Source organism: Poromitra crassiceps (assembly GCF_964638095.1).
Source record: "Poromitra crassiceps genome assembly, chromosome: 8".
NCBI lineage: Eukaryota > Metazoa > Chordata > Actinopteri > Beryciformes > Melamphaidae > Poromitra > Poromitra crassiceps.
Window position 1 is genome coordinate 7,039,370 of NC_139629.1, and position 25,593 is coordinate 7,064,962.

General features: G+C 45.1%; 1 protein-coding gene across 1 annotated transcript in view; it reads right to left on the minus strand.

Moving 5' to 3' along the window:
* rif1 (replication timing regulatory factor 1) overlaps window positions 1-25,593 on the minus strand; it is a 28,111-nt gene that overhangs the window by 2,303 nt on the left and 215 nt on the right. Inside the window, exons 2-28 of the mRNA XM_083641645.1 lie at window positions 25,479-25,557; window positions 25,252-25,348; window positions 25,009-25,139; window positions 24,777-24,871; window positions 24,020-24,209; window positions 23,740-23,832; window positions 21,689-21,827; window positions 19,736-19,887; window positions 19,252-19,339; window positions 18,930-19,106; window positions 16,721-16,831; window positions 16,226-16,288; window positions 15,368-15,471; window positions 13,457-13,543; window positions 12,895-12,968; window positions 12,496-12,676; window positions 12,006-12,113; window positions 11,685-11,834; window positions 10,862-10,961; window positions 10,319-10,614; window positions 9,282-9,484; window positions 8,551-8,644; window positions 7,125-7,259; window positions 6,662-6,807; window positions 6,459-6,548; window positions 6,266-6,320; window positions 115-3,369 (exon numbers count right to left, since the gene is read on the minus strand). Of these exons, the coding sequence (XP_083497771.1) occupies window positions 115-3,369; window positions 6,266-6,320; window positions 6,459-6,548; window positions 6,662-6,807; window positions 7,125-7,259; window positions 8,551-8,644; window positions 9,282-9,484; window positions 10,319-10,614; window positions 10,862-10,961; window positions 11,685-11,834; window positions 12,006-12,113; window positions 12,496-12,676; window positions 12,895-12,968; window positions 13,457-13,543; window positions 15,368-15,471; window positions 16,226-16,288; window positions 16,721-16,831; window positions 18,930-19,106; window positions 19,252-19,339; window positions 19,736-19,887; window positions 21,689-21,827; window positions 23,740-23,832; window positions 24,020-24,209; window positions 24,777-24,871; window positions 25,009-25,139; window positions 25,252-25,348; window positions 25,479-25,557 (6,493 nt within the window). The remainder of the gene's footprint in view (window positions 1-114; window positions 3,370-6,265; window positions 6,321-6,458; window positions 6,549-6,661; window positions 6,808-7,124; window positions 7,260-8,550; window positions 8,645-9,281; window positions 9,485-10,318; window positions 10,615-10,861; window positions 10,962-11,684; window positions 11,835-12,005; window positions 12,114-12,495; window positions 12,677-12,894; window positions 12,969-13,456; window positions 13,544-15,367; window positions 15,472-16,225; window positions 16,289-16,720; window positions 16,832-18,929; window positions 19,107-19,251; window positions 19,340-19,735; window positions 19,888-21,688; window positions 21,828-23,739; window positions 23,833-24,019; window positions 24,210-24,776; window positions 24,872-25,008; window positions 25,140-25,251; window positions 25,349-25,478; window positions 25,558-25,593) is intronic.

Genomic DNA, 25,593 nt, shown 5'->3' on the forward strand with positions numbered 1-25,593 from the left:
GTTAAGGTTACTTTCAACAACCCAATGAACAACTTCCTCCCAGTTCACATTTGTATCATGGAACCTATGTTTTTGAAATACATTTCAGACAAGCAGTTTTTGTGCATCATCTACCTGGACAAGAGGGGAGGGGGTCTCCTCCTCGAGTGGTCTCTTCTGGCCCTTCTTAAGAATACTGGTAGAGGGGGAGGCTGAAGGAGACCAAGTCCCTCTACACCCGCTGGGGCTATGACCAACATCTGGCTCCATAACAGCCTCCAGGTCTTTCTGTTTCACTGGAGAATCCTGAAAATCATATTTACTGGTGGTCTCTGAAGACACTGGGGCATCACAAACAGCAGTCTGTGGAACATCTGCATCTGTACCAACTGGATCGGTCTCAGTGTTGACTATTTGAGTTTCTTCTTCATCTTCACACGCCTTATCATGGGTAGTGTCTTTTTCTCCAGCCTCTTGAAGAGGCGCAATGTCTTTACACTCTCCCTGTACTTCACACTCCTGCACACTGGCTTTGGTGTCCTGGCTTTCTGATTTGCACATTTTGATAGTGGCAAAAACCTCGTCTTCTTCTGGAAGTTCATCTAAGGCACTTGGACACTCTAGCTGGTTTTGTCCAGCAGAGGTAACACAACTATCTTCAACTATGTCCTCCATTAGAGCATTGGAAGGCTCTGGATGGTCTGAATCTGCATCCACGTTGGAGGGTTCTGGATGATCTGAATCAGCATCCACCATTTGTTTTTCAGAAACAACAGTCTGAGTCACTTCTACAGCTTTCTCCTCTGAAGACTCATAGACCTGCAGACTCAGTCTCTCTGTTGTTTCACCGGAGGGTGTCGGTGTGTCTGCAGAGGAGCCACTGGCCACAGGAGGGGAGGAAGAATTAACTGGTTCAGTGGGCACATGGTTATCTGATATGGAGTTAGCCACAGCAGACAACACAGGCAACTCACAGGGCAACTTTTCCCCAAGCGGTTCAGCACTAATCCCATCAGAATCCAGGCTTTCAGGAGGCTGCGCGTCTACAATGTCACTTTCTTGCGAAGCAGTATGATCAATGATTGACTTTGCTTGAGAGTCCCTTTGTCCTTGCTCCCTCTTGCAAGGCGACATACATTTGCTCTCCAGCTCCTGGTCAAGTTTGGATGGAGAAGGCTTTGTATTTTCAGTCTCAACTTTTACCAGACCAACGGGCTCCAAGGCTATAATAGGATCAACCTTTACCTCCATATTGGTTTCTTCCTCACTTTGCACCTTGATATTTGAATCTTGACTTTTCACTGAATCCTCTTTTAGAGTTTCGGTTTCTACGGGTTTGCTGGTAGGTGTACTTTGTAGGTCTGCCTCCTTGGCAATGTCCTCATCAACTTTGCATTCTCCTGATCCAAGAGTGAGTGGACTTGGAAGAGGCTGCACACGTTTCCTCCCTCTCCTTTTGGGCATAGCAACATCCTCTCTGATCTCTGAGCTATCAGACTCTGAGGTCTCCAGTAAGGCCTGGGATGATGTCCGTCTTGAATACCTGCTGCTCCTGCTTTGGGACGATTCTGTTGATCCTGCTGTATCTAATGACTGGGAGCTCTCCGGGGTTAATCTAGGACTATTCCTGGACTTTGACTGCTCATCTTCTACCTTGCTCTTTCTAGCCCTGCTTCCAACTTTGCCCTCGGTTTGAGTGACAACTGGCGGCGTTGCCCGAGAACTAGTCCTCGTCTGTGTTTCTGTTGAATCATTACTTTCAGTTGTGTCTTCAGAGGATGCCTTGCTTCTTCTCCTTAATCTACTGTCAGAAGCTGGAGGTGTGATCACCTGAGAGTCATCTTGGCTAAGTTTATCATCTGTACCACCTCTTCTCTTGCGTTTGTCTTTGATCAGCTCGTCTGATTCACTTACTAATTTGCATCTTCGGCTTGGTCGGCCTTGGGATTGGCTATCAGTTTGAGAAGGAGTGCCCATCTGAGAATCGCTCTGGCTTGGCTCAACCTCATCCTTTTTGGTCTGCTCCTCGAGCTCAAACTCCTCTGACTGACCAAGTACCCTGCTGCTCCTCCTGCCTGGCCTGACCTGTGATTGGTTTTGTGACTGTGACTCTGTGGTCCCCTGCAAGGCAGTTTGACTAGACTCTTCCTTCTGAGGCTGAATCTTTTGCTTGGGTTTGCTTTCCTCATCAGTCTCCACTGCCAAGTTGCACCGTCGAGTGCGTCTACTCTGGGACTGGCTATCATTATCAGATTGCGAGTCATTTTGGCTGACTTCCCTGGTGCTTCTCCTCTTACGTCCATCTTTGCCAGGCAGCTCTGGTGAGCCGCCCAGCAGCGGCTCCTGTGAGCTGCTGTACAGTTTGGTCTTCCTGTGTACTCGACCCTGGGGACCGCTTTGACTCGACTCACCCTTGTCCCTCTGAGACCTTGTTCTTAGCGTGACACTTTCTTCCTCAGCAGCATGCTTACTTCTGGTATTGGGTTTGTCCTGTGTGTGCCCGTCCGCTGGGCTTGTCTTTTGTACCTCACTTTTAAGCTCCTCTCCAGTACGTCTCCTTTTATTCGGTTTGTATTTGTCCTCCCATTCAGTAGGGTCTTCTCCAGGGAGCAGAGGTCTGACCCTTTGGCGTCCAGACCGTCTCGGGTCACCCGGAGAGCTCTCGGAGTCCGGGGAGGAGTCCTCTCCGGGGCTGGAGGATTTCATTTCTTCTGATGTAGAAGCTTTCTGGGTCCCCTTCTTTCCCTCCACATCAGTCTGGGTGTCTGGGATAACATCATCCTCTATCCCGTCACTGGGCAGTCGCTCAGTGAGCTTAACCTTAGGCTCACTTTTCTCCTCAGAGTCCATCTTAGCCACCTGAGAGGACTCTGGGGCAATAGTCACAGAGTACTGTGATTTAATTTGCTCCGTCTCATCGGATTGGGAAACCTGTGGGTTTGTACCAGTGGTCGTCTGGGAGGCCTGAGGGGAGGGGGTCTTGGTGGTGTCTTGGCTATTGGAAGTCTTTGAGAGGGGACCTGTGAACTTGGACATATCGCCGGGACTGGCAGGCTTGCCCTCAGCATACTTCTCCAGAGTAATAAAGGACTGGCGACGGCTGTTGGATTTCTGAGGAGTGCCAGAGACCAAATCTGAAGAGCCAGAAATGTTGGGGCTGGTGCTTTCTTTAGGTTCCATTTCCAAGTCCTCTGCTCCAACATCACAATTGACATCGTCCTCCATAGAGGCATCTGCTGACTCTGGTATTATCTCCTCCTGCTTGTCATCTCCTAGATCTTTGGCCATGTTTTCTGCAGCTTTTGGGTTAGCATATTCTTGAGTCTCGTCTTGAGTCTCCTTTGTTAGAATTTCATCTTCTTGCTCAATTTCCATGTCTTCCTGGGGCGCCTGAAGGAAAAAATGCATACAACGGATTCAGACTACAGATATGAACAGAAATAATTTAGAAAGCTTTGACATTTGCCATACATGTTCAAGCACACAAATGCTGTGGCAATTGAATTCAGTAGTGAACAGATAAAAGACACACTTTCATTATGAGACAACCACATACATTTATCCATTTATATAATTTATACGCACATTTATGATACATGGGTGGGCATTGTTGTGAGGCCCAGAACCTTCACTGGCCTCAAATTGGACCACTTCGGTCCTGGGCCCTATGTTGCAAAATGCAAACCCAGGACAACCACCTCGTAGGAGAATGATTGGCCTCATTCCTGCTTCCACATGTCTGCTTTAAGGAGAACAATGTAAATATTATGCTATAGTAAAGTTTGCAACTTTCTACCTTGGTTTTGCAGCGAAACGTATATTATGAAAAATGCAGTGAACGTCACTTCCTGCTTCAGCACTGTACCAGAGATTTTCTTCCGCAATTTATTTTCCCATTGACATTTCGTAAAATGCTTATAAAAAATGCTTATAACAAGTTCTACTTGGTCAAACCAAACGGTTCAGCTATATTTAGAATTGGGATAGACCATAGAACATTTCACTTGGACCAAAACTTAAAAAAAAAAAATCGAAAAAAGATTTTCTTTAAACCCGCATTTTTTTAACGTTTTGGTCCGAGTGAAATGTTATGCGATCTCTCCTGTTTGGTTGAACCGTTTGGTTTGAACGAGTAAAACTGTTTTTACAAGCATTTTACGAAATGTATTAATGCGATATGCTGGCTCAATCACATTGATCAGGTCGTGAAAACCGTTGCTCTCAACAATAGTTGTGGGCAGCATATCCGTCTCGATCAGTTTGCAGATCGCCTGGGTAATCCTGTCTGCTCGTTGGGCTGCTGTAACAGTGAAGTGATGTTGATGAGTAAATTGTGTGATTTCACTCGGATTTCAATGACTAGAAGTTATCCCAAGGAGAGAATGTAGTGCATACACTTGGTAATAGCTTTCACTCTGTCCTGTTATCTCCCCATCTGTATTATATTATACTCGCACTGTTCGCGTCAGCTGCGTCGAGTCACATTTTCGAGGAGCTGCTGGCGCACACCTCGGCGCATTTGACACAGAAGTATATCAAGTCTTTAAGGCTTAGTCCTTCGCGCGGCCGACCCAGGTTCGAATCTAACCCGTGGTCCTTGGCCGCATGTCATCCCCTCTCTCCCCACCTTTCTGTCTGCCTACCGTCCTATCAGATGAAGGTAAAATGCCCCAAAGAATTTATCAAAACAAAAGAAAAGAAAAAGGTCCCACACAAAACTTCTACAAAAAGATTTCTACGGCAGCCCCGCCCCCAAAGGCTTTCAGTTTTCTGTCTCCTAAAATAGTTAGATTGCACGTGATTGCTGCCATGTAGTGAAATCCATAGAGAGCCACAGGGATGACGTATTTTTGTAGGCTGAATGCGGAAGTCCCGAACTTCCTGGTTCAACACTGTTTCTGTCTATGGGATTTTTGAATGGGTTTTTGGCGCGATGCTTCAAATAAGGTCTCTGGGCAACGCAAGTTTAATCAAACGCGAACCAAGGTTCAGCGGGATAATCTTCACACATGAGGACCACTTTCATGAGTTTTGAAGCGTAAATGCGAGCCCTAGAGGTAAAAAGCTCATGCTAAGCTAATCCAGAACTACACACTGTCGCATAGGCTTCCACGTCACGTCAGCACTCAACCTGGACTTTTGTTGATGTGTGCACTGATTACCCCGGGCTGAACGGGGCTGAACCAGGTGAGGGAAAGAGAATTTCCGTGTTCGTCCTTTGAGTGATGACGTTATTGACGTATATATCCCCATCGACTCAAAAGTGTAGTCCCATTTAGCCGTTTGCTAGCTAGCCGCCCTTTTAATGGCACATAAAAGCTTCAAAACTCATAAAAGTGGTCTTCATGTGTGAAGATGATGTTACTACCATCTGGTTCGCGTTTGATTAAGCCAGCGTTGCCCAGAGAGCTTATTAGAAGCATCGCGCCAAAAACCAATTCAAAACTCCCATAGGCGAAAACTGTGTTGAACCAGGGCTGTTAGCATCGATGATTTCCGGACTCGTTACTGCGGCTCTCTATTCTTTCAGCACCTTTGATACCAAATAAAAAAATAAAAAGAATCAATCAAAATTCTACCTGATCAATTATCGATAATCAATGCCCCTCCCTAGTCACTTTTGAGGGGGGGGAATAGAATAATGCTGTCTTGGGCTGTGCAGAGCAGCATAAATGGTTAGAGAAGTATAATAGTATACAAGTATATTAGTATAAACGCATCACATACCATGTCTTCAGACAAAAAAAAATTCTATGTGTTGTACTATAATAACCCATAACATACTGTTAACTAAATTTAACATAAGCCTACATTGTTTACTAATGTTCCAAATAAAAATAAAATACATTTTGTTCAATGTCTTTTTCCCCAGAGGTGTGTAATACCTTGAAACCGTGGTATTTTTTGCCTACGTTTATCATACTGTCAAAATCTCATACCGGCCTATGCCTACCTCCGGGTCAAGGAGTTTTAAAATGAGTTAACATAGTAATTTATTAACAGTTAAACTCCACAACCTCAACAACATAATATTAAAGTCATGAAATCACTCCTTTATTGGTTTTATAATATAAGTTCCATCATTCATTTGTACACAAAGTTGCACTGAATTATGCTCGAGAAAATTAAATAATCCTCGTTCAAACAGTTTGAGGGCAAATGGGACAAAGCCAGTTCTGGTGGGATCCTGAGTAATATAATATTATAATAATATAATGTAATATAATATAATTATATAATAATATAATGTTGCGTTTGTAGCTTGCAATGGGGGGGTGAGCATTACCTTGGCAGGAGCCTCCGTTGCAACACTGTCAGCTTGTTCTGTTGGCAATTTGTCCCTGGGAAAAGAAAACGAAAAACACGCGGTTCGCGGTCTTAAGGGATACACACACAAATGCTGCATCAGGTATCGATGGGTTAATCTATCAAAGCTGCTTCATGGCAGAACAGTGATTTATCTTCTTTCTGGTACTTACATAGAATCGTCTTGGCTCTGTGTGTACTGGGAGAAAACAGTGGTATCTAAAGAAGCATCCAGGTTGTTGTACATGGCAGGGATGTCAACCCTGTGCCAAACAAAGAAAAAGATTATTTCCGAATGACACGGACTATGTGAACATTCCAAAAGTACTAATTGCATTTTAATCAAATCAAAAAATGGAAAAGGAACAAATCTGACCTTTTAGTCCTCTTGACCTCCTTCTGGTGCTCTGTCAGAACTCTCTCCTTGGTCTCCGGAGGAATGAAGACAAAGTCTATGGAGGCTTCTTCCTCCAAAACCTCTCTGCGGGGAGGCTTAGGAGAACTACTAAAGTCCAGCTTTGTCTGTAGAGGGAAACAAGAGATAGCAGTTGTGCCATTGCAGGGTGATGCTGGATTAACAAAAAATGTACTTGCTGTAAAACACCTCATACATGGGAAGTCCCAAAAGAGCTTTCCTATTCTGATTTAACACTCGTCTCTACTAAACACAACCCGCATCGTGCTCTAGTTTCCAAAATAAAATATGGGGGAGGGGGGGAAGTCACACAGTGCTCATATTAAAGTAACTAAAGAAATAGATAGGCGAGCAGTTTTTGGGTGCATCTGGAACTTGAACACAGGCCTGGCAGCATGGTGGGTGAGCAGACACAAAGCCTTACAGAGACAGAGACTCTTGGGGTGCTCTTGGGGGTCCTATCCTTCAGCTCCGCGGACCTGCCCAGCAGCGAGTCCCTGTTCCCCACAGATGACAGCAGCACTCCGCTCAGCTTGGTCTCTAGCTGGGAACTCTCACTCTACAAACAAACGAGATGGACCACAGCTAAGAGCACGGAGACAGAAGTGGTGACACCGTGAAAACACTTTCAGCTTGAACACAGTTATTAACTTGACGCCACAAATCCCAAAGTTAACTCATTGAGTGCCAGCCACTTTTGGAGAACGGACGCTCCCAGTGCCAGAGTTTCAGAGCTTTTTTCAGTGATTTCTCGAGGCCCACAGAATATTGTGTGATATTACTATATTATTATGTAAACAATGAACACGCAAAAAGAACGATGAGACTCTTTTCTATCATCAGCAAAAACAGGTTTATTGATATCATTTTCCGTTCTTTAGTTATCAGCCAGAGAAGATAGCTTGATTTAACAAAAAAAGAGCAGTTTTTTTCTAGAAGCTGAGATAATGGCCCTTTTGTGAAATTAAACATTTCAAACACATCACTGACTCTGAAGCTAATTTTCTGATGTAGTCACACCTCAAAAATAATTTCCTTCAATAAAACAGTGAAGGCCAGGGAATTTTGTTTGGCAGAATAATATTTTTAGCTGCAACCAGCAGCGCTGGCCCCTGCGTGCGCTGCTGGTTGCAGCTTCTTGCTGATCTTGATTTGCTGCTGGTGGGCATCGGATATTCTGGCTTGCGTTTGCCAACCCTGTCCTGCTGCCTGGGTCTGTCTGGGTCAGTGTTGTGTGCTGCTCTGCGTGCCCCCCCCCCCCCCCGCCCGCCCCGCCTCAACTGCACACTCCTCCTTATGGGAGGTGGCTCTCTGCAGAGTTTGCTCTGCACTGTGAAGGGGTGCGCGTCGGCGACATCCAGCTTTTTCCGCGTGTGTTTGTCACCGGCTACTACTGTATGCTTCCAGTTGAGAATAATAACGGCTGATCATGCGAATGGGCTGTCGGCGACAGCCTGTCGCAGCGGACATGGAGGAGCTCAATTGTGGGAGCAGATTGGCTGCTGCCTGCTGCATGCACATCTAACGTTAAAACGCTTCATGCATATCGATGCATACGGATGCGATGCGATTTCCGTTTCCCCAACGACTTATTCTCTGTTTTTCTCTGCCTTTCTGTTAACCTGGAGAGCACTGTCGCCACCTAAGGGTTCTGTAAAATAGGTTATAGACCTCCAATAGCTATAATATTTGTACAGGAGAGGCAGAAGGCTTTGATCGACGCCCCACCGTCAAAAAACGCAATTGACGAACATGTCCGTCCTTGGCACTCTACGTTACTATTTGAAATGACGAACATGTCCGTCCATGGCACTCAATGAGTTAAATGCAGGGAGTTCAGAGCAACTCACTGAAGCCTGTCCGCTGAGCTCATCAGGAACACTGCAGGCCTCAAAGCCAGGTAGGATGATGGGTGTCTTCTGCTTCACCTGGCTCAGTATTGGTCTGTGTGAAGAAAATGACATCATTTTGAGATTCAAATATATACCCCAATTTAATTGGCTATAACACGGTCCATTATCGCCCCTTCCCTCGGTCTCGCCTGCCCTATTGGTGCACGCAGGTGTGTCTGTTGCTCACTAAATGTTATTGCATCAGTGATGTCACAATGCCTCCTTGTGTGTGGCCTCATTATATCACTGATGACATCATCAGTGTGTGTCCCCCTATGACAGATCAGTCTTGTCACAATGCCTCCTTGTGTGTGTGTGACATCACTGATCAGTCTTGTCACAATGCCTCCTTGTGTGTGTGCCCTTATGACATCACTGATGACATCATCACTGATGACATCACATCATTAGCTAATTAGCCTAATTAGAAAATCCGGCTCCGTCACGTCACCCGCACGGTTGCCCTTTACACACCCTGAAGGTTTCAGCCCGATCCAATGTAAAAAGGTGGCCGAACACAACTTGAAACAAAGTCAACATACTAAATTTTATATAAATTTGGATGTTATGAAAAATGCATCTGCTGCTGCATTCCCATTGCAGCAGTACGTAGTCATGTCAAACTATTCATTGTTTTCAATTTGTCAAATTATGGATGATCAACCTTCCAAAAAGGAAAACATTCTCACATGAGCTCATCTGGGTAAGTGAGGCTGACTGAGTTGGCAAAGGTGGAGTTCCAGAACTGAGTGAGTGAAGTGCGGAGCTGCTTGTTCTTGTGAGGAAACAAGACGCAAAGCAGAGGGGAAAGCAGAGCCAGGAGTTCATCGTCGTAGGCCAAAGTAGAGCGGGTCTGTAGGCAGCCTAGCACCTCCCCTAGGAGCTTCTCCAGCTAAAGAGGACAGAAGGAAAAGACATCCGTTGCTTGTGAGATTGCTTGTGTTTATTTAAATATTCATACCCTGACTGAAAACCACCACTCAGACTGCTACTCATGTCACTTAAGCTGCGTTCACACAGACCTATTAAAGTTTTTCGCTGGCATCGAGTTTACATACAAAGTCAATGCAAACGAGTGATTGAGCGTATATTCGCCCCGGAGAAAAATCGCTGGGCGTCCGAAACAGAGCGATAGGGAGAAAATTCGCTCATCGCCCGAGATGAAATATCCCAACTCGAGCGAAATTACGCTGGCATCAGTCGCTCGCTGTTCAACGCTGATTGGCTGCCGTGTGAGAGAGTGAGTCAAGGATCACACTGGCTTGGAACAAACTGCTGGTTTGTTGTGTGGCAACAAACCGCATTGACAGCTCATTGACAGGCTGACAGCTGACATGAAGTGAAGTCTGTACTACCGGTATAGAGCTCACGTTAGGGGCACGCTGATAGGTTTAGCTTGTAAACAACTACGGTGGCTCGTAGTGGACAAATATCATGACATTGCGTAACGTTATAGCCCCCAGATGTCCGTCAATTATTGTGCCTGTTGACGAGCGATTTAAACAGAGCAACAGAGCGATTCCAAAGGGTTGAAACGAGCGACAGAGAGAAAAATAAATATCTCGGTGTGAACACAGCTTTAGCAAAAGATTCACATTTAATTATTATTATCAGCTAAATATAAGATTTATTCAACATTTGCCCAGGCTTGCCAGGCACAACGCAACGCTTACTGCGCTGAAACGGAAAGATCTGCAGCAGCAAAATGCGATAAAGGTCAACACACCTTGGCCACAAGCTGCGAGGAGAATTTGGGCACCTCACTGGCAGCTTCTTTGTAGAAGAGGGTGAGAGGTTGAGTCAGAGAAGCCAGGGCCTCCTGGACGGCGGTAGCGAGGAGCAGGTTGGTGAACAGAGCAGACAGGATGGAGACCAGGGCCAGTGCTGTGGCCTCGCAGAAAGCCTTGGGACCCTCCGCAGCTAGAAACACCTCTAAGCACTGCAACAGGAGGGACTGGAAGCTGCACAGGTTCCCCAGGGCCTTGTTCTTCTTACGCATCCAATTGAGTGGCGTGTGAGGTGCTGGAGGAAACCAAGGTAACTACAGTCATTCTCCAATTCATGCTCCAAATGGTTATTGCAGTATTTATTTTTTAGGACACCTACACAAAAATGTATAAAAAGGCAACCAAATGGTATAGACACAAGCAGCCACTCTCGAGCTAACTGAAGACTCAATACTGAGATATTAAGAGATAATAAAATACGGAACATATCAGGATTATGTGCATTTTATGCACACTGAAGTAATAAGCTAAACCCTCCTTACATTTCAACTTCTGCTGAAACTGTGGTGTGTAGGGAGAGAAGTCCACGCACTCCACCATCACTTGTAGGATACAGGCAACAGCATCCAACGTTGAAGGAACCTGGAGAAGATCAATCAGTAAGTCGAACCAAGCTCGTCTTCAGTAGGCAACAAACGCATACCTTTATGATGTATATGTTTTAGACATAAGATGGACCCCAACAACACTTTGGTTTTTAGCTTGAAAAACAGCTGTGGACTGTTCTGGGAGCGAGAGCCCTTATGTTGTGAACTATAAAACTTGTATGGTGACATTGTTCCGTTTAAATCAATCAATCAATATTCACACACCAAATTCAAAGGACCCAACAAGCCAACACGGCATAGTTTGAGACATGGACCAGGGTTACTTACGGTTACAACACAGAGTTTTTATAATGAAAACTAGTAGAAGCTCACAGACAATTGAAGAGAGAGGCTTGAATGTGTGAACACTTATCAATTGTGCTGTGTTAGTTCCAATTGTAAATGACAGAAACCCACCGACTCAAAATATTTTGTTTTCACTTGCTGAAAGCTGAAGGCAGAGCGAAACTTAATGGAGGTGGCCCCCTCGTAACTCTCTACGCAGGAAAAAGCCTAAATTCAAGCACTCTCAATGACCCAGGTCTATCTTCAAAAACTGTTGATGCATTGCTTTTTATTTTTCAAATTCACAAACTTTCAAGGATTTCAAGGACCCTTGGGACCCCTGGCTTAGTAAGCCCTGTTTTTGAAAAGTTGCTATACAAAAAAAGATTATAGTTATCGGTGTGTTGGCAGTTCCTCCCTTTCCTCTCCTCACCATTAGGGCCTCTCTGTCCAGGGCGGCGGCCATCTTTGTGCACAGCTCCTCGCAGCAGATGTTCTCCTCGGCTGTGACCACCAGGGCCGAGCAGCGGGCAAACGCCTTGTACAGCTTGGACCATGTAGTCAGCATGGACTTCTGGGTCGTCTGTTGAAGACAGCATTCAGAATAAGGCAATCCACACTCACAAGAGGAAACGGGGGTTAGGAGCTATGGGGGTTAGGAGCTGCGGGGTTGGCTCATGGCCTTAGCAGGAGAAATTGTAACATGGTCTGTTAACAATAAAGAAAATTATGTAAAAACAGAAAATACACATACCTGCTGCAGTGGTGTTCCAGGTAGGAGGTGTGTGACTGGGAACATCAGGGCAGAGTGCACAGCGCTGAAGTTGTGCTCCAGGGCGTCGCCTTGGTTCACTTCATTAGTCTGCAAGAAAAAGGATTCCAGAATTTACCGTATATGGGCTGGACTAGTGTCCTCTAGAGAGAGAGAGTGGCGTCAGCGGAGGACCAAAATGCGAGACTCAATGACCCATTCCTGGCTGTTGATTGGCTAATCAACAGCCAGGAATGGGTCTCACGCTACTTTTGCATGCTAAAATAAAGCTGATAATGTACAATTTGATTCAAGGGATGAAAAACCCTTTCAAAGTACAACACAAACAATAGTTATCCCCATCGCACTTCATTTTCATCATAAAGCCACGCTCTGGGCATCCATCAATGATGAATTTATTGTTCACTTAGTTACCCAAATTTTTTAAAAGGTAAGACTGACACAGTGAGTCAAGACTGCTGCCACCATGTACCTGTGTGATGGTTTCAGTGAGCGGGTTGACCATCACACTCCACATCCTCCACAGCTGCTCCTTGTTCCCCAGGGAGGCGGCACTGCGTCTGACAGCACTCAGCACCGCCTCGGCGAACGCCAGGGGGGACGTGGGGCCCGACAGGCCACAGCCCACCAGGATGTGGAGGCACTGGAAGAACCTGGACACAGACACACAAGGCAACATATCATTAAAAGCATATGACATTTCAAATAAAATGGTTGAAAATCCATTCAGTCACCAATACAAGAAAATATACTTTTGTATTGCTTAAAATGGGCTTTGAGGAGCAAGTTCTGTGGTATACTGACCAAGAAGCCAAACCCCCAAACCCTGGTGTATTCTATTCTAACCGACAGAAAGGTTATTCAGACCCACCGCTCATCCTCCACATAGGCAGCGAGCATGCTGCTGTCGTAGAAGAGAATGATGAGGAACAGAGCCGGCGTTCCCTGGGTAAGGAGGAGAAAGATTTAGCAACCCTGTGAGAGCATTTACACACACACACACAGATAAAACAGCAGAGAAACCATTTCATTCAGACATCTTGGATACGTCACTGTTTGTTGTATACAAACAGTGACGTATCCAAGATGTCTGCTCTTGCTCCTTCCCCACCTCCTATACCCTCCAACATCTCCCATTCCCTCCTCACCCCATCACTCTCTCACATTCCCCCTGCTCTTCCCTCTGCTCTCTCTTCATTTCTATATTTTCTATATTATCAATTGTTCAAATGTTATCTTTATTCTGTATATTCTTGTTACTGTTGTGTCAGCTAGAATCAGCTAGACATACTTTCTGTGAAGCCCTCTGAGACATGCTTGTGAATTAGGGCTATATAAATAAACTTGACTTGACTATACTGTACTGTATACCGGTGCAAAATCAACAACAAGATCTGAGAAAGAGATAAAACAGCAGAACAAGAGGCACTCACATTTAGCACATCCATCTTGCCCACTTGGTAGGAGGCAGAGCCAAGGACCCTCTGGGGAATGCCTGTCACTGTGGTCTCAAACAGACCCTGAAGTAAGAGAGACAGACAGTACAGACATGTTTAAGTACAGACATGTTTAAGAGAGACAGACAGTAGACATGTTTAAGTACAGACATGTTTAAGAGAGACAGACAGTACAGACATGTTTAAGCATTTAGCTGATGCTCTTCTACAGACCCTGAAGTAAGAGAGACAGACAGCACAGACATGTTTAAACATTTAGCTGATGCTCTTCTACAGACCCTGAAGTAAGAGAGACAGACAGTACAGACATGTTTAAACATTTAGCTGATGCTCTTCTACAGACCCTGAAGTAAGAGAGACAGACAGCACAGACATGTTTAAACATTTAGCTGATGCTCTTCTACAGACCCTGAAGTAAGAGAGACAGACAGTACAGACATGTTTAAGAGAGACAGACAGTACAGACATGTTTAAACATTTAGCTGATGCTCTTCTACAGACCCTGAAGTAAGAGAGACAGACAGCACAGACATGTTTAAGAGAGACAGACAGTACAGACATGTTTAAACATTTAGCTGATGCTCTTCTCCAGAACAACTGACACAAACTGCAGGAGAGGAATATGTTTCAATTAATAAATCACCGAAGGAGCAAAGCTTCTACACACCTAAAAATAACAACAGGTGCGTCGGAGGAGGGGAAACCCGAATGGATCAAAAGAAAATAACTCCTGCACACAAATGCAAAAGGCTTTATTTAAACAGAAAAGAATTAGGTCTTAGGACCGAAACGTTATTCTTTTCTGTTGAAATACAACTTTTTGCATTTGGAGACAGAGTCTGCGGGAGTTATTTTCTTTTAATTAATAAATCACAGCAACCAATAGTAAAGATGTCAAGGACCCTGACTAAGGTTATTCATAAACTACAACCAACAACTAAACGAGGGGTACCCAAACTTTTTTAGGATGAGAGCTACTTACAAAAAATAAAACTAGTCGCAAGACTGGTGCGACAGCAACTGGACATTTTCAGTAATGTAGGGGGGGGGGGGGGGGGGACTAGTTGCAGCGTGCCCTAGGCCCTAGGGCAGGGGTGGGCAACTATTTTTTATGGGGGGCCACATGAGAAACCCAGATTGCTGCCGGGGGCTGAACAAATATTGTCATGCCGTAACCCATGGATGGGCAACTTTGATGATAGAGAGGGCCACAAAAAATGTCCTCGCTACCAGGTTTTGCTGAGGGCCGAACGGCGCCAGCGCAACAAATTTTGGGCATTTGAAGCCAGGTTTAGAGGAATAACTCATTTTAAATTAACAGTTGTGATGTCATTATTCAGTCTTAACCATCAAGCACCTGCTCTCAGGGCTTGAAATTAACTTTTTTGACCACCTGCCAATATGGCTGCTAGATTTTAAAGTTACCAGCCAATTAAAATTTCCACTAGCCAAAATGTTTTTCTTGAAATAAACCAGAATATGAGTGGGTTAATTTAAACATAAGTATCAGTAAGTGGGCCGGGATTCTCAAAGCCTGTGTTGAGGGTCACACAAACAAAAATGCACTCTTGAAGCTAAATAAATCCAAAACCAATGAGTTAATTATTTAAATTTCTACTTCAATGTAGCCTTTTAGTTATAAAGATTATTGAAAGATATTCCATATTCCAGACTGAAATGCTATAACAGAAGTGGAGTATTGGCCAGAATGACATGAACATTTGGACACTTATTCAGTGGGTATCTTGCATGTTGCGTTCAGGTGCACTGTAAAAAAAAAAAGAAATTGTATTTTGCCCATGTGTGCCCTAGGGGTACTTGAACAGCTTGCAGAGCTTTGAGACCTGTATCAGATCAGCGGTAGAGCTTTTTAGACCGGGGTCTTACCAGGACTCTGTCTGCAGGGAGCTCTTCTGAGGAGACGATGCTCTGCAGAGCCTGGAGCATCAGGGTCAGCACTTCACAGCCCTGGCGATCCTTCTTGCTGCCAGCTGGCGGCGCCACAGGAGGGGAACAGAAACACAAGTCAAACAAGTTGTGAGTAGAAGAGAAATGGGCTCAAATTGGCTTGACAGTTGTATGGAAACGTGGCTGATGATGGTTAGAGGGTCATCATCGGGGACACGCCCCTCAGAGTTTCTCCTCGTCACGGCAGTCCAGAGCGCCGAGGCTCTGAACGCTCCGACTTAAACTGACGACACTGACAGTGGGCGGGCGTGGAGAAGGCAGGAGTCTCACTGGCCCTCCTCCAGACTGACAGGGCCCAGACCCAATCACTGTGCTCTATGTGGAGCTCCTGGGCGGGACCCACAACTTGAAGAGCCCACCCCTGTGGCTGCTGCCACAATACATTTAACAAGGAATCTATTAAGCACCCATTCACACAAAGCTCTCAAAAGTCATTGCCAGGGGTTCCAGATAAGTGAGGAGGAATTAAATCAGAGTAAAATTTGGTGTAATTTCCAATACAGCAAAACATATCCCAATTAGTATAAGAATGACTATTCTTATCATAGGGTTCTCTCATGTACATGTAAATCTTCCCATGTGGTCTGTGGTGAAAAACTCAAATGTCCTGTTTTATTTATCCTGTAGCACGAATCTGGAACAAATGAGCATGACATGGGGTCGTGGGTTTGCAAATGAAGTAAGCCTTTCAGTGGATTACCGCCAGCCATGACAAATGAAGTAAACCTTTTCAATGTGTTACCGCCAGCCATGACAGAATAACACGCCAGCACTTACCAGACTCGATTGTTGAGCTGACAGAGATGACAAGGCTCTTCCATAGAAGAGTCAGGAGGGAGTCTGTATGGAGGAGAGGGAATCATGAGTCACTTCAGGGAAAACGTAACACCAACACACTTGCCTGACCTTAAATAACTACTTTACTCCCGCCAAGGAACTCCCAGACCCTGCGCTTAATCAACACCGATTTCCAGTGTGTATGTGGGGGGGGGGGATGGTTTCCATTTCAGAAGTGAACCCTGAGCACTTGCGCAAACAGCCTGGCCGCCTGCAGTGTATGTTTGACAATAGCACAGTCTTACTCAACATGGATAACAATCATCTCCATTCTACCAGATGCTGACTGGTGGTGGGAGAGGAGGATATTCTATTCAACTGTGTGGAAAACTACAAAGCTTAGACTGGCCCTGAGGAGGAGAGAAATCCCATTTCCACTGCAGTGTGACGGCTGACGTTCCATCCAATGAAGACAAGCTGTGAGATGTACCGTACCTGGAGCCTCTTTTCCGACGCTGATGAAGCCGTCTCTGACAGTGGAGATGAGGAAAGCTGCGTGTTTGGTGAATGAGGAGGTCGCAGACAGGAAGGGGTGGGTCAGGGGCTCTGGGGAGGAAAAGCAAATCCCGATCATACAGAATATCGAGCCTCGTTGTGCCTCGCACGACAAAAGTGAGGCGGAATTAGGCCTTTACAATGAAATGTGTGATATTTAAACTGCAGAGAACAGACTTGTACCCGACATTATGCGCTATGCGCTGTGCAGCGGTTGAGCTGTTGACCAATCGGCGGCGTCGGGTGGTTCTTTGCCTCCACGTCGTGCAGTAAAATTGTTTAACGCACACCTAGTCGTTGATTATCCCTTACTTGAACTTCTTGAAGTATGGAACAGCCCCAAATAAGCCATTCTAACGGATAGTTCCTGTCCTTGATTATGATTGGCTGAGCAGCGTTCGAAGCCTTTGTTAAAAATACTCTATAAAACACACGCGTGTGACCGCATCACAGTATTAGTGCGCCAAACAGCGTCTGTGTTGCTTGGCAACCATTCAGCTAAAATCACAGCTGCAGCAGGACCACATTGCTTGGCTTGGCGAACGATTATTTGTTGATCAATATTGAATTTTGTTGTTGTTGCTGAAACCCTACCAGGTAAGCTATATGTATTAACTAGGGCTTGGTATCGAGTTTCGATACTTACTTGGCACCGAAATGAAAACATCGATAGTAAGGGGTATCGAAGCCTCCCTTGTCAATCGATACCAATTTTTGATACCAAAACAAAACAGCGTCATTGAGCCTATAAGCATGCGACATGCTTGCACACCACGCTCTAATACGGCTGGTGATTGGCTGTCATGTAGAGGCATGCAGGAAAAGTTACACCCACTTTAGCCAGTGTGTGTTTGTTGTGAGGCAGGCAGCGTGCGGTGCGGAGACAGAAGTGGAACTAGCAAGCTAGTCTAACAAGCTATAGTCCTATCCTGGAGTACCATATGGCGAAGATGATGAAAAGCAGGGAAAGAAACAGAAACAACAAGGACTGGTTTCCACAGACAAGAGAAATAATCGAGAGGTGGGTCAGCTTACTTAGCGCAAGTTGTTGTTGATGTTAGTGGTTATCAGAGCCCTCAGTCTGACAGTCTGGCTGTGAGTTGTAGCTAGGCATTAGATTGTTTAATTAATTGGCGCCCTAACGTTATGCGCAAGCGGGCATTGTGTATTTTTAGCAACTCGTTAACAAACGCTGATGTCATGAGTTTGTTGATTGTAAATGCGATTCACTTTGTGCCATTAAGGCTATATTGATAGGCTAGTCAATGCTCAACTATTGTCTTCCATGCATGAAGTGGAGCTGTCTCGTCAGTTTTGACAAGAATGACGTTCTGTTGCAGTAGTGAGCATTAAACACTGATCTGCAACGCTAGCGTTAGATGTTCAATTAATTCGTGTTAACGTTATATGCAAGCGGGCAGTTATCGCCTATTATGTATTTTTAGCAACTCGTTAACAAACGCTGATGTCATGATAGTTTGTTGAATATAAATGGGATTCACTTTGTGCCATTAATGCTATATTGATAGGCTAGTCAATGCTCAACTATTGTCTTCCATGCATGAAGTGGAGCTGTCTCGTCAGTTTGGACAAGAATAGCGTTCTGTTGCATCAGTGACTGATTTGCAACTCTCCGTTTTGCACTGAAAACTAGTGCACTGATTTATTTGTTTTACATTTCTTTCCTTTGTAGTACTCCAATATTTTTTTGTAAGCACAGCAATAAGTTTAGACAACTTAAAGTTATGTTAAATACAGTAGGTTTTATTTTTTTCTGCTGTAAAACTTGAAAAAAAAAACCCAAAAGATTTGTATCATAATTGTCAATGTGTAATGCAGTTTTATTTTTGTTCAAATGGATTTTTCTAAAAATTGGTATCGAAAAAAGTATTGTTCAGGAACCGGTATCGAAATCAAAGTATCGAAACGGTATCGATATCGAAAAATTTGGAACGATACCCAGCCCTACTATTAACAGTGTTATAAAAGCAATAAGCCCCGTGAGGCCGTGATTTACAGTGATCTTACAACGCCTAATGGCCTTTCTTAGCTTCGGGGCTAACGCCTGTTAGCCGTTGTAAAATCACGGTTTCTTGCTTAAATAAGAAGTATCAAGTTCAAGATCAGCCTGCGCCAAAGAAGCTCTCACCGAGACTCAGGGGGATTTTGTTCCTGGCTGCCGTGGCAACGACCTCTGGCCCTAAAAGGTAGTGTAGCAACATCTCCAGGCCCAGCACCTGGATGGAGGGGTAGGTCTGGGAGGACTGCAAGGTGGTGTTCAGGCTCATACGCCGCACACTATCCGGGCTGCTGAAGGCTGCGGGACCTGGAGGAGGAGCGAGAAAACACACTTTCCATTTTCTGTTCATTCTAGGATTACTCCAATCCAACATCAGGGCATCTTAAATGGTTAGTGCCTCAGATAAGGCTTGATTGGTTCATAGTGACAGGTGGGGGCGTGTATGAAGTACCAGTCTTCGGGGTGCTGGACGTGGCCGCACCGTTTGGACTGGTGGAGGAGTCGAAGCAAAGCATGCACTGGAGCAGAGGAATAGAAACCTGCAGAGATACAAAAACAGTGTTGACTCTCACACAGCACTGCTGTACAAACTGAAATAATGTACGTTATCCAATACATAACTGTCACCAAATTAATTTAACATGACCTGGGATTTAATTTAAGACCAATTTAGCAACCAAAACAATAAAGAAACAAAAGCTGGCAAAACAGCTTGCTTCCAATTGAACATGGCTAATGGACACTTGGAAATTACATTTTAGGGGCACAATGTGCAATTGTGTTTATTAAAGCAGATGTGCTTAAGAAAATATATAATATTGTATTAGACCCGTCTTGTATTAATCCAAGAGTGGATCAATCTTAAATCTAGATCATTTAATTTTGTGTCAGTGTCTCACATGTAAGTACCGTACACACAGAGAGGCATGTCTAACCTGTTCAAAATTGGGTGCCAGATGGGGCCCCAGCCGCACCACCAGGTACCACCAGACCTCCACCTTGGTGAGGAGCAGGACCTCAGTCCGCACGCTGATGGAGCTGAGCGGCTGCATCAGCAACTTCATACGCTTGGCACTGGACAGGATCTCTGCAGGAGCCATGGTCGGACACATTAGACAATATTACATGGAAGTAAATCGCCAGCCAAGCTGACCGTAAGACACTATACAATGTTTCCCACAGGATTTTGAGTATTTGTGGTCGGGGCCCGCAGACCCCCTAGGGGGTTGCGGGGGCATGCCCCCCCGCGAGATTTTTTTAAACATTTTAAAGTAAAATGCATGAATTTGGTGTACTTTGAGAAAGCTTAAGAGCAAAATTAAAAGGCTAGATCTATGAAGAACATGTCATCATTACTGTGCTGTGGGTTTACAATGACAAACTAAATTTCTCCCTATAGGTCAGGGATACTCAACTTGCTTTGCCACTTTCGTGAAATGATAGAAGGCGAGGGGCCAGTTAACTCATTGAGTGCCAGCCACTTTTGGAGAACGGACGCTCCCAGTGCCAGAGTTTCAGAGCGTTTTCAGTGATTTCTCGAGGCCCACAGAATATTGTGTGATATTACTATGTAAACACCGAACACGCACAAAGAACGATGAGACTCTCTTCTATCATCTGCAAAAAAAAGTTTATTGATCCCATTTTCCGTTCTTTAGTTATGAGCCGGAGAAGATAGGCTGTTTTGAGCAAAAAGACACTTTTCAAATTAGAAGCTGAGTTATTCCGCCTTTTGTGAAATGCAGCATTTCAAGCACATTCACTGAGTCTGAAGATAATATTTTCTGATGTAGGGACGTGGTGTAGTTGTGTGGTGCCTGCGTGCCCCACCCCCCTCTCCCCCCCCTCAGCTGCAAACTCCTCCCCACACTAACACACAGCCTAACACGCACCCAGTCTATTTTCGGAGCGCTCCGTTTTTTTGCGCCGGCTCCCAGCGCGACACGGAAATGCCAAACCGGACTGCAGGGAAAGGTTTGGCCCTTCGGCGTCGGGTGCTGCCTTTCTGGCGGCTAATCGTGTGAAGAAACTATGCAGACAGACAGACAGAGGCAGAGGGGCTCAGTTGTGTGCGCGGATTGACTGCTGTTCGCAGCCAACATCAGCTGCAGTCAGAGCCATCTATATGGCTCTGGCTGCAGCATGAGCGGTTTCTCTTTGATCACGGGGGTTTTTCCTGCTGTTTTCCGGACCTTTCTGTAATCTGGAGAGCACTGTCGCCACCTAATGGGTCGGTAAAATAGGTTATACACATTCAACATGCCCCAAAATTTTACAGGAGATGGATCTGGCTTTGATCCACGTCCCACCGTCAAAAAACGCAATTGACGACAATCGTCGTCATTGGCACTCTACGTCACTAAAGCAATTGACGACGATTGTCGTCATTGGCACTCAATGAGTTAATAAACAAACAATATCAATTTTTCTGTAGCGGATTGTAGGTTTTTGGGGTGTCAGCCGGAGTTTAGGCTGACAAAGTTGTGCACACTGGATAGTTAGTTAGGTTAAGTTAGTTAGGTTAAGTACATACATAAGTGCCTGGGTAGCGAGCAGATGGCGGTATTTGACAATTTAGCAGCTAAATCATAGATTATTGAAAGATATTCCATATTCCAGACTGAAATGCTATAACAGAAGTATTGGCCAGAATGACATGAACATTTATTGGACACTTATTCAGCGGATATCTTGCATGTTGCGTTCAGGTGCACTGTAAAAAAAAAAAAAAAAAAAAAAAAAAAAACATATTTTTGTGGCGGTCCAAATCCTTTTGTGGCGGTCCAAATCCTTTTGTGGCGGCTCGCCACAAATCCCTTTATGTATGGGAAACACTGCTATATACTTACATGTTTGGGAGAAACTGTGCCAGTCAGTCAGTTACTCACCTAGATTGAGGGCAAAGTTGTCGATGAGGCTCTTCCAGGCAATGAAGGCGATCTTCTTGATGTTAGGAGAGGGGCTGCGGAAGCCAAGTTCCTCTAGATGCAGCAAGGAGTTGATGAAAGGACCTCCTCTATGGAGCAGCTGTGTAAGAAGTACAGAGGTTTTTAGGGCACGTTCACAGCAAGCATGTTTGGAATGGTTTGCTTGAACTCTGAAGCGCTCGCCCCCCCCCCCCCTATATTCCTATGCTCCTTATAATGTTTATATTTTTCCCTACCTGTGTGTGAGTAACTGTAACATGACTCAATTTCCCCTCGGGGATCAATAAAGTTTTTCTGATTCTGATCTGATCTCTGGTAGCATCAAGTAACTGCACCAAGATGCCTCAAAATGCTTGTTTCCATGCTGTGGTGCGGTGCTATAATTAAATATTACCATAGTAATTTCATTGAATCACTTAGTTGCTTAGTTAAATGACGCTGGTGTATGGGAGTGAATGGAGAGCTTTCCCCCCGTGATGGGCGTGGCCTATTTCATGCAGTGTCTCTATGATCAATAGCACAGTAAGTCACCTCCCTGCTGCAAGTTACTTTCACTTTCAGCTGCCTCTCCATATTTGGCATTTCCACATTGTCCCTTCCTGACTGTGTAAATACAATGGTCACTTCGTCAGCTTTGCCACTTCGTCAGCCACCCTGATAAGGTCACCTGGAGAACAGCTTTGAAGCGGCTGGCACAGACAGACCAACACTGACATACTTTCACACTCCCAAACTTGGCTTTCAATTGAGCAGAGAAACCAGTACAACTTGCCTGTTTGCAATGCAAACATATAAAAACCTACAAAAGGACAACTCTGTCACCTTTGTCCATTTCATTCAAATAAATTTGTCATTAGATGGCTCATCAGGAGCGAGAAGATAATCATACCAACTACAGTAAAATGACCCCAAAGATACCAAGGTCGGTCAAGGCCAAAAACCTCTCGCCACAAGAACAGCTTCTTCCCAGCTGCCATCGGCCTCATCAACAATGCCCGAAAGCCCCCTCTACCAGGGGCTATACCATCCCCCTCCACCAGGGGCTATACCATCCCCCTCTACCAGGGGCTATACCATCCCCCTCTACCAGGGGCTATACCATCCCCCTCCACCAGGGGCTATACCATCCCCCTCCACCAGGGGCTATACCCTCCCCCTCCACCAGGGGCTATACCATCCCCCTCTACCAGGGGCTATACCATCCCCCTCTACCAGGGGCTATACCAGGGGCTATACCATCCCCCTCTACCAGGGGCTATACCATCCCCCTCCCACTAGCCCATGAACACAACTGAATCCCCCTCACTGACATGAGCCCAAAGAAGGTAAATTAGAGCAAAGAGTGCAAAGTCCATCAGCTTAAATTACAAGGACTGGAATCAGATTTGTGTCGACTCCCCAGTGCCCACCGCTGCCAAAACCCTGTGTAATAATGACCCCCTATTTGTGAGTCCAAGTTTTTTTTTTTTTTTGCATGTTTTTCATGTTCCTATCTGGAGGAAACCCAGGGGAGCACGGGGAGAACATGCAAACTCCGCGCAGAAAGGCCCTTTTGACGAGCCCACCTGGGCCGTAGGCACTGAGGACATGGGGATGGGGACACACCCTCAGCGTCCCAGGCAGGAATCGAACCCGGGACCTGTCGTGACTCGTGTTGTGACTTTTGTTTACAAGCTCTGGTTCACTTGTAACTGGGCAGGGTGAACCATACAAACCAAATACAAGAGTGCATTTAAGTCAACATTTCCACTATGCTTCAGACCAAAGGAAACAAAACTATACACATGATCGCGTCCCTCAAGATTCTTCATTGATATCTTCATGATTTCAATTGGTGAAACCTCATCTACAGCCATGTAAAGCCTGCTCTTTTCCAAGAGACGCATTCAATCCAGTGCATGATATTTCAGAGCTGCGACATGCACACAGGTAGGACATACCTTCAGAGCTGTGACATGCACACAGGTAGGACATACCTTCAGAGCTGTGACATGCACACAGGTTGGACATACCTTCCCCAGCAGTCTAACGAATAAGGGCCAGAGCTTCAGGACATTTGCTTCGTTCTTGGACTTGAAAAGCTTCTGCAGCTCGGGGATCAGTTTCTGTGGAGCCAAACACAAAAGCCTGTCAGCAGGGTTTCTGCACGCTAGATTCTAAAATCCATTTTTCCACAAGATGGTCATTTGACTGGATGTCGAGATTTCACTGTTCAATATGACATTTAATTTTTGCACGTTGTTACACACACACACACACACACACACACACACACACACACACGGTACTCACTGAGGACATCATGGGTTCAATGATGGCCGCTACATCCGTCTGCTTCTCCAGGAGGAGTGGCATGCCCATCTCCATGGCTGCTGCAGCCCGTAGGCGCACTTTGGGGGCGGAGTGGACCACCAGGGGAATGACCAGCTTGGCCCACCGTACTGCCCCGTCACCCATCTGGGCCGGCACCTGCTCCAGCAGCCTGGAAAAGGTCAGGAAAAGAGAGCATTTAGATCAGGACAGAGCATTGCTAATATCTGCTTATGTACACTAAATAAAGTACTGACATGGCTTGAGTGGTCTCCATTAACTAAACATTAAAAATCAAAGATTAAAGGAACATTTGATACACAATTCTGTACCATTTAGCACTTTGGAATCAACTATGTGGATGATAAAAATCATACTTTTAACATATATGCAAACTACTATCCGTCAAGCAGACACTCTGTCATCATTTAAACATGCCCTCAAAACCCACCTTTTCACCCTTGCTTTCAACCCATGAACTCCGTCCTCTCTCACCTTTTATTTATTTTCTTCTCTATTCTTAAGTTATGGTATTATATTGTTTTGTATTGTGAAGCGTCTTTGAGCATTTGGAAAAGCGCTATATAAATCCGATGTATTATTATTATTACTAACCAGATTCAAGTAGGTCTTGATTCCATGTCCTGTTTGTAATTATCAATATTGACATCTGAAGTGAAAATGATCACCCCAGGTGAAATACAGCACGACAGTTCATATTGCAGTCGAGTCCGTTTACCTCATGATAACGTTCAAGGCCTCGTGCTCCATGACAACAGACTGGACGTCCTCTCTAGTCCACACATTCTCCAGAGTGTTCAATACAATCGATGTCTGGGTGGGGGAGGCAACATGGATCAAATACAGCTGCGATATGATGCCCCTCACCCCCCCACGCCCCCTTCCTCATGCATGCTGCCCCAGCTTTACACACGTTACATTTAGGGGCCCTTTCACGTCTGGACACTTACTTTTTTGGCAATTATCTCTGGAGGGAAGCTCTGTTTGGAAATGACCCACAATGCTCTGGTGCACGTGTTCTTATCCGTCGACTTCACCACTAAGGAACAAAGTGCTGATAATATATCTCCGGCAAAGTTTTCTGGAAAACATAAAAGAGACAGAGAGACAAATTATGTGACCAAAGTGTAATTCAAATTAAACGCCATCAAGTCATATGTGAAATTATGTATAAAACATGTGAATGTCTGTACCAGGGACTCCAGAGACAACGTGACTGTGGTACACACAAAACCCTAACGCTTGCAGGGCGGCTTGACTCAGCTCAGCATTTGGACCGATGATGTGTGTCTGGAGACAAAGTGAGACAAAAGAAATGTGTTTCATATTGTGAGATGAGTGAGCCTGAATTAGCACCGTGAGTTTGGGAGATTTAGAGTTTCCCCCAAATTTACATGATTTATCCATGATGACCACTCACCATGATGGTTTTACCCAGGCGGGAAAAGTGCTTTACAACTGCAGGGAGGAAGTGGCGGCCTTCGTCTCCACTGAGCCGACTGCAAAGGCAAAAAAACAAAGAATGTCTGTCTCAC